At 31.5% G+C, this 9,642-nt stretch overlaps 1 protein-coding gene across 3 annotated transcripts; it reads left to right on the top strand.

Moving 5' to 3' along the window:
• Nucleotides 1-4,744: 4,744 nt before the first annotated feature.
• On the top strand, nt 4,745-9,402 carry LOC108690878. 3 transcript variants are annotated; one of them, XM_018198395.1, is made up of 4 exons: nt 4,745-4,842; nt 4,934-4,999; nt 5,114-5,338; nt 5,459-9,402. In XM_018198395.1, the coding sequence occupies exons 2-4, from the start codon at nt 4,963-4,965 to the stop codon at nt 8,980-8,982; spliced, it is 3,786 nt and encodes a 1,261-aa protein (XP_018053884.1). In that variant the 5' UTR covers nt 4,745-4,842; nt 4,934-4,962; the 3' UTR covers nt 8,983-9,402. The 3 variants fall into 3 exon arrangements, with proteins under 3 accessions (XP_018053884.1, XP_018053887.1, XP_018053885.1); XM_018198398.1 differs by having other exon boundaries at nt 4,745-4,999; nt 5,459-6,844; nt 6,920-9,402; XM_018198396.1 differs by having other exon boundaries at nt 4,745-4,999; nt 5,459-6,844; nt 6,917-9,402.
• The last annotated feature ends 240 nt before the right edge of the window (nt 9,403-9,642 follow it).

Here is a 9,642-nt window from a genome sequence, read left to right as displayed (position 1 = left end):
ATTTAGAAATTTTGATTCGCCAATTGAATTGATCAACAATCAATTAATTAAAGTTCGATTAAAGTTGTTTTTAGGACACAATTTCATCACGAATAAAATATTTTCAGAAACGAACAATCTTTCAAGTTTTCTATGTTTTTAGCGCTTTAATTCCAGGAAAATACTTAGATAACACGATATAATATAATAAATAATAAATCGCGCGCGATTGAATTCTGAAAGTATTCACGCATTAACATTGGAGATTTGAAACAATAATCTCAAAAAATATAATCAACATAATTTGCAAAAAAAAATATGTATATATATATGCAACGCATAGAAGAAATATGTACCTGGCGATATATAGTCATGAATTCGCGTTCTTATCGAAAAGTAACATGGCGTATGATTTCGATCGATTCCGACGGTTAAAAAAGCGTATCTCCAACGATTGAGATCGCGATGACTTCGATCGCCCATGACGTATTATAATGATGTTCCGACACATTATGGCAAACGTTTTCGATACTTGACGTACGAGAAATTCGCTATCGGACGATAGCAATCGCGAAAAACACAGAGCGGTTCAAAATCAGATCCATATCGGTCGCGACGCGTTCGTTACTAATTCAAATCTGTGGAAGGGCGTCGAAGCGGTGTGAAGTTATCGCGATACTTTGGCTGCGGTCGATTTGGACGTTTTTCATCTTTTACTTGTTTTTCTTATTTTACAATTAATAAATGATAAAGATAAAATGATGATTTCAAGTGTTTAAAGCGCGTCAATGTCCAAAACGATCGCAGCCTCAAACTCGGAATTTTTTTAGAGCGTTATTTACATTTTAATCTTCTATTTAAGATTATTTTAGATATATCTTAAGAATTCTAAGAGATTTTATTCGACTAGTAATAAGACCTTGGAGTCAATTAATTGTGTATTTCGAAACAAAAATTACAAAAGTGAACATATTCATTCAGTATTCATAGTGAGTTCTCATATTTAATAATATGATACAATAAAGAATCGATGAGATTAAATCTAATTAAAAAGATAAGAGAAATCCTTTATTCGGTCAAAACAGAAATTTGTTTAAATATTTCTAAACGAATTTATATTTTATAATATCTCATTCTACAAACTACGCATCGAAATTTTTTTCAATCTTGAATTAACGCAGTCTTCATCTTGTATTTAAGACCGTCTTAAGTACAGTCTTTATATATTATATATTATATAATATATATTATATAATAATCACAGAGCCGTATATTACCATATAATTAAAACATTACTTAAATAGTTTTAAAATAAGAATGTACTGTGAATATCGACTTCTTATCTTCTATATAAATTTTGATTCTCTTGAGATTTTCGATTTTAATTTTTCTAACTTCAGTTTTTTAGGTTTTTACAATTTTTACTTATCTTACCTGTGATGCCTATTTTGAATTTCCCTGCGATATTGTGAGGTTTAGCTACAAAGTTCGACAGTTTTAGATTATTATCCTTCCAATTCTGTTTATCCTTTTCAATACTTTCAAGATTTTTTTTGTCTTCATGTTTATTGCTTTCTGTGACTTGAACCACTTCCAATAACTTTTGATCCCTCTCGAAACTCAGATTGTGCAGTTGACTACTTGATGGTTCTGGTGCAGGTTCTATCATGGATACCGAGCGAGATGGAAAGAAATGAGAATCTGGTGTGATGTTGATGAATGATAATGGCTGTGGTTCACACGCAAGCAACATATGCTGTTGTTGTAAAGAATGCGCAAAAGGATATTCAACATTCTGTAGTTGATGTATACCACTTACTGAGTTTCCTTTAAAAATAGAATTTAGCATTGAAAGACAATATTCAAGTACATAGACTTGCATAATACAAATGCACGAAAAAATTAACGAAGAATATTTCAATGGATGAAACATTACAATAAAAAAAAATTTTTTTAATTAAGTCTCATGTTCTTTAAATACCTGGTTGTTTTCTCCATGCATTATTAAATAATACAACATAATAAATTATGATATTTCATAATTTCAAGATATTAGTTCGTCCATATTGTAATGTTTCTGTCTGTCTGTTCGTCCAATTTGTTTGTCTGCAAAATTTCTTCAAAATTATTTCAAATTCCGATTTTCGGAAAAAAATACTCAAGGATAATATCCTATAATATATCAATAATTAGCTCTATCGAGGCAAGATACGGGTTAATAAATTAATTGATTGCATAAATAAGAGAAGTTTAAGGTCAATAAGACTTTTTAAATAAACGTAGGATAAACTAAAGAGTTCAACTTTTTCAAACTCTGATTTTTTGCTGCACTACTTCATATTATATTTGTTGCAATGATTTATTACACATTAAGTAACTACGCAAAACAGAATTGAAATTTAACGTTATTAAAATTGTTATTTTATTGTACAATCTTTCAATTTAAATTTTAATATAATTATCACATTATTTATAATTTCTTATAAATCACATACAAATTATTCAATTTTTACACAGAAATTGATCGCAAACTCATTTTAAAGCCACAAGAATAAAATTGCCAATCAGAAGAGTCAATCAGAGAAGAGCTCGTTCAAGAACTTTACTCGAGTGTCCTGTATCATTTTATCTTTGTTTGACTTTTGTTTCAGTGACAATAAAAATAAAATGATACTTAGATGCATCCGAGCAAAGTTCCTAAATGAGTTTTTGAATGCAACCTAGTTAATGTTACGACTTCTGATTGACTATCGCAACCGCTTTTACGACTTTAAAATGAGTTTGCAACCATACTGTAGACCCCGCATAATTATCTACAAGATACAAAAAGAGACTCAGATAGTATTATCCAATAATTAATTTATCGAGCAATATATAGTCAGAAATTTTTGTAAACGATTTTGCGATGCTATTTGCAGCTAGATCTAGAGAATTTATATAAAATATATGCAAATCAATCGGTAACTCTAATATTAAAAAAAATAAGAAATTCTATTTTATTCTTGTGCAATATAAGAGCTATGTTCTTATGTTACACTCGTGATTAATTAATCTTTTTTTAACCGAAGATTTATTCTATATTATTTTTAAGAGATAAGATGATTTTAAGATAGGTATTAAAAATCTCAATTCAAGCCATGGTTTGAACGTAATTAATCTTCTTGATGATTTATCATCTTGATGATAAACTCATTCGCAGAATGAATTTATCATCAAAGTATATTAATTACGCTGCTCTAAACAAAATTCGATATTTCATTTATCTTCATTATGACCAGTATTCATAGTTAGCGTCATACATTTAAAACCATCTCATAACAATCTTAACATGATAAAAGTCACAGTCACAGGTCAGTATTATAGCCAATTTTTATATTTTACTGTCTTAAGATGTCATGAACCAATCAGAAAACCATATTAGCGTCTTAAGATGCTTAAAACTTTATTTGACAGTCTTAGGTTGCATCACTTTGATTTTCAGTGAGACTTAAAACTCTATCTGTTTTGTTTTAAAACCAAAAAGAGACAGAAAGAGTTTTAAGCCTCACTTAAAACAAAAGTAAGTTGGTGCAATTATTGGTAAGTTGGTGCATTAATTGGTCTTAAGGATTATGTACTAAATTATACTGATTGTAGTCTGGTAACTTACATCATCATCTATAAGAATTGACCAATCATAATTAATTATTCTCTACTCATTCGACTGTGATTGATTAATTCTTACTAAGCTAATTCTTACTAGGCTAATTTTTTATATCGTACGACAAGGCTTTTCAAATCTTTTGATTAACTGCAGAACAGAGAGATTCTCGGATTTTTGCAATCAATCACTCAACAAACGAGTATGGATTGAAATGAATTGAAATAGATTCAGATTTTCAGAAATATTGATTCACGAATGTTAAAATGAATGCTTTTCAATCCTGAATGCATTTTTATTCATTTTTATTCATAGGAATTGCATGGAGCATAACTCTATGCTTTTCAATCTAAAAATAATATTAGCTTTTTTCTGTGCACAACACACATAATTGTGAATACTCAATTCAAAATTTTGAATAGGAAATGCAGTTTTTCAATCCAATTACATCCAATTGAATCGAATTAAATCCAATTGAATCCAATTAAATCCAAAAAAAAATATTCGACTATATACGATTTAAAATACGCATTCGGATAGAAAAAAATTTCAATCCATTTTTATCCATTCTCGTTTGCTGGGCAATACACTTAAAAAGTTTGTTGTACCATGAAATATTATTCTGAATCCTCATACAGACAACAGCATTTTGACATTGAACGTTAATTGAAAAACAGGTGAGGTAACTTTTACCCCTGTCACTAATCAGAACTTTGACACCAAGCGCTGATTGGTGAAAAGTTGATGTGAGAGTAAAATTTATCCCCATTGTTTTTCACCAATCAACGTTCGGTCAAAGCGCTGTGAGGATCTGGGACCTCTATTTTTGAAAAGAATCGCATACGAAAAACTAAGGAAATATAGTATGCGTTACATATACTATAGCATTTCCTTAGGTTTTCGTATGCAATACTTTTTAAGAATAGGGGCCCTGGGCATACAGATTGACTGCGTTTAGCGGACTCAACAGTTGAGTGAGTTATTTCGCTGTTATTAGTGTATTCTTTTAGATCATCCAATTAGCATTTTAGATCTGGAAGAATAGCAGCGAGCGCTCAATGCGTTGAGTGGAATGCATCCTAGGAATTTTTAATCACGTCAGTTGCTATACCTATATCACAGGAAATGTTGCCTCGCTTTATTGTAGATAGGTTATAACGAAAGACCAAAGAACATAAAGATTATAAGAGATATATTGCTACCCACGTGCACAATTCTTGCGAGTATTATCTTTGTTCGCTGCAAATTTTTTTGTTATTTTTCAATGGCACGTATTTTTCAATCGCTTACATTCAAAAGTTTCAATTATTCCAGGATTAATATAAGAAACACTCACAGGCATCATGTCAGGCAACATTGAAAAGAACAATTCATTCGACGGTGAATAACTAACAATTGTTAAAAATCTCATCACAATTTAATTGTTAAAAGTTATGATTTGTTACATTATTTATTTGCAACGACAATGTGAATAATTATTTTTTTATGTTACAGATTATTACAACACCGACAATTTTAATGATAGCGAGTTACAGGCTCGACTGTATGCAGAAATCTATTATGAATCGAATATCGAGGGTGAATCAGAAACCACGGATAGTTCGAGGACAATCAAATTTGATAACATGCCTACTGAGACGAATGTTGAATCAAAAAAGATACAATATGAATCAGGGGAACAATATTTGGAACAATCTTCGACATCTAAGATAACTGGAGGTAAATCTAGTAAAATTAAAAATAAGTCCAAAATGTCGATAAAACATGATTTGAATGCTCTAAAAGAGAATTTCATTACAAAAATATCGATATACAATAATATAAGTATATGATATTCAGCAGATTCTCAGAAGATGCCCTCTACACATCAGTCAGAATTTGTTCAAGTTGAGACTATGTCGAGTAGAGAAATGAATTCTGCACATGGCAATACGAGTTCAGAAGAGCCTTCAGTCGTACAAGAAAAAGAGAAGAAAGAAAATTCTTCCAAGAAACACAAATCTTCCAAACATGCAAAAACTGCATGTAAAGAAAGTCCTGATAAAAATGATAATAATATGGAATATTCAAAATATAATGTTGTTTCAAAAGACATAAAACAAAAGGTACGTTTGCTTTTAACTGAACAAATGGATAAAGAGGAAGACAGTTCTGATTCTGAAGAATCCATATTTGAAGTACCTGTTCCACCGAAACCAGAACCACCACTTATAGACTTGCAAGATTCTGATGAAGAAAATGGTTCAAATTCTAGGATAAATAATGATTTGATTTTAAAAAATCGGAATGATGCTTCATTAAAGACATATTTAAAAGCGTCCCCATTAAAAAATTGCGAATTAGAAGTTTCACAGAGTAATCTTCAAGATACATCTTCCAAAAACAAGACTACTTCTAAATCATATAATAAGGATACTGTAAATTCTAGTAAAAGTATCCAGATATCAATGGGTACACAGGATATCATAGAAGATATTGTGTTGAATTGCACAACAATTCAAAGAGGTGCTCAAAGCATAAGTGAAATTAAACAATTGTCCAAAAATACAGAGATAAAACAACGAAGTAAATCGACAGAAAATACAAGTCAAAATTCTAAAAAAATTTTACCGTTGAAAGGAAATAATAAAAATGCTAATCTTCAGCAAGAAATATCTGTGACATCAAGAAAAAAATTGCAAATAATGCAACGAAATATTGACAAAAGTAATAATATATATTTTACGCATTTAGAACAAAACAAAAGTTCAGTAATAGAGCCATACAATCCAGTAATTGATCGAAAGAGACGATGCAACAATGAGATTGATGATCAATCTAAACAGAAGCGACAATGCACCAGTCAGCAGAATAATCAAAATGTTGTGTCACAATCCAACAATATTGAGGAGAAAAGAAACATATCGAATGAGTTTTTCGAGCCAATGTCGGAAGAAATGAAAAATTATTATAATTTGAGTCGCGGTCAAGAAAACTTCGATATTAGAGAGTTGCAACAAAGCATGTCGAAGGATCCACGAATGTGGACAATTCTGGATGAAGATTTAATGCCATGTCCCCCTAGCAGACGTTTTAGATTCTGGAATGTCAAATGCACTAACTGCCAGCAGGATGGCCATCGGCGGTATGATTGTCCAACACCACTTAGACTACCATCTTGTTACATGTGCGGCATGAAGGGCCATGTAGAGGTTCGATGTCCACAGAAGATGTGTCTGACATGTGGTAAGCCGCAGAACACATTTCGTAACATTTGTGAATATTGTCGCGTTCTTTACTGTACTATGTGTGATTCAGTAGGACACGAGCAAAATCAATGTCCCGATCTTTGGCGACGGTATCATCAAACGACCAACATGAATAGCATGCCGCAGGATCCGGGTAATGTGATGAAACCATCGAGATTGTTATATTGCTGTAATTGTACTAAGCGTGGTCACGAATCGTCTACATGCAGGGAATATCGATGGTCTGAGAATTTTCCCACTCCAGCTGCTGTCACAAATTACACAGATGGACCCATATACCGTTCATCAAGTCTTCATGTGTCAAGTTATCCTGAATCTGATTCTGAGCTCGATCTCTCGTTGTCTGAGACAGAAAACGAAACATTGATTCCACAATATATTATTGATACACAACAAAAAACAACTACTGAAGACGAATTTTCTGTAAATGTAGACACATCGTCAAATATTAATTTCTATATTTCACCAATTTCACAAGAAATTGAGCATATCTCGCAAACGAAAGATGACTTAAAATCTCCTTTTATTTGGCCCACAGTAAAAACAAATTTCAAACCAATCAAAGTGGATCATATAAAATTTTTCAAGCTTATATATTCTTGTGGTATTTTTTCCAATAAAAATGACAAGAATGCACGGATGGTCTTGACTACTCTTAATACATTCTTCTCACAAACAAAAAAAGATTTTACTATGGTAAGAAATTTAATAGAGCAGCAGACTGCTCCGAATTTTTTAACAGTATTGCTGGCGAAAGCAAATATAAAATTTGAAGTGAATATAGGTTATACCCATCGCAAAATGCTATCATTACAATTAATAGCAATGAAAGATTACATAGAGCCTTTGTATGACTTATTGAAATATTGGCTTAATCTCCCAGAGGATGAAAAAGATTATGGGATAGACGTGGATCTACCTGTAAGTTGTATGAAGATGTTGAACGTGCTGCAATCAAGAGAAGCACAATTAAATAAAATGCGTTTCAGACATTATATCCACTACATAGGAGAACTGGATCATCCGCGATTGATTTTAACATCTGTGTTCTCCGAAAAAATCAAAATGAAAAATCATTACAAGCAGTATGGGCACAATAAAAAAGCCAGAGGAACGTATAATCGCTTACGTCGAAACTTATTTCGTTTGCAAACTAAACTTCTTGTGATTACCAATACCGAGCCTGAACCGAATATTTATGTACGTACATTTCAAGACATAATGAGAAGATTCAAATCAGGACTTTATCAAACGAATGAAAAATTGGACACTGCAACTTATCTTAGACTTAATCTGCTTTATAATCAACTGTTTGTACCTCACACATCCGAGAATATACATGGATTATTACAACGCATCGAGTTGGAGGAAAAGAAGTTTAAAAATTCGCAACAGCCGGAATTAGAAATACGTCACGTACCAGAAAAGCAACAGGAGCCAGAAATACGTCACATAGTAAACCAAGAAAACCTCATATGTACCTCTACTGCAGATACCTCATCCGCGATACCTTGCATCTCGCCGAATATCAACTCCGATAATTTCTTCGTAATCGATAATCAACAGAATAACGAGATATTAAATAACGAACCAAATGTGAATACTTCGTTTGAGACAAACAAATTAACTAATCGCAATTATGATGATATAACAATAACAATAAAAAATCCTCTAACGCAGGTTTCTGAGATTATACCGTTAAATACTGCACCTATGCCACCGGTTAAATCAAAAGAATTTGAACCAAATGAAGATTTTATTCAATTATCAATAGGCGAAGAGAAGATTGACTCCAATGTATCGAAAAATAAACAGAATATAAACGTAAATAATACACCATATTTATCGAAAAAGGAGAAGAAAAAATTAAATTATTTCAAATTGAATGAAATGATAAAAAGCCAAAATATATACGATATCGCGTTAAATGTTATAGAAACGGCTCGTGCTCTTAAAGTACCACATATGATGAAGGCAGCAGATGAAATACAAAGACAAGTTAACAAGCGGACAATTAAAGCTAGGCATCTCCGGTCGTTGAATAAATTGATTCGTATAGAGCAGAATCATCAAAAGGCCGTTACTGATTTTTGCAATTTTTTAAAGAAGAAATAATTTGTAAAAATTAATTACGCGCTCGTTCAGTGATACGATGGTATCACCGTCTGACATGCATCCGTATAACATACGAAATTGTTGAGAAGATAATGGGTGCTTTCCAATTGTAAAATCAGACACGTGGCGATAGTCGTGTTTCAATTGCTATAATCATCCAAACTATACAAACTCACATACATACTCAGCCCAAAGACTACTAGTTGACGGTGTAAACTTGTGTTTTCTAGTGACAATTACATATTACTAATCGCAACGACTGTAAATAAGGTTGGAAGACATTGGGTGACCGACATTTGTACTTTTTTAAATTCAATACAAATGAAAAAAGCTACATTTTAATCTAACTATTCTAAACTATACACAACATACATATTATGTATCAATTGAGTCGTGCACAATGCTACACTTTGTGCATTCCTGGGCAAGTTTATATCAAGATATGATAAACAATTGAAAAGTACTCATTGTATATATTTAGTTGTTATGAAAAATGATATTTTGAATTACTTGAAACAAGTATATTTGAAAAAAAATAAAATATGTGTATTATAATAAAACTTTAAATATATCTAGCTATTATCTTTATATTCCTTGCTGTGTCCTGATGATTGTATTATAATTAGAATAATATTTTAGTCTATTAATATGGGCTTATAT

This window comes from Atta colombica, unplaced genomic scaffold (genome assembly GCF_001594045.1).
Source record: "Atta colombica isolate Treedump-2 unplaced genomic scaffold, Acol1.0 scaffold38, whole genome shotgun sequence".
NCBI classification, from domain to species: domain Eukaryota; kingdom Metazoa; phylum Arthropoda; class Insecta; order Hymenoptera; family Formicidae; genus Atta; species Atta colombica.
The sequence above is the reverse complement of the archived record's forward strand: the minus strand, read 5'-3'. Positions and strand labels throughout refer to the sequence as shown.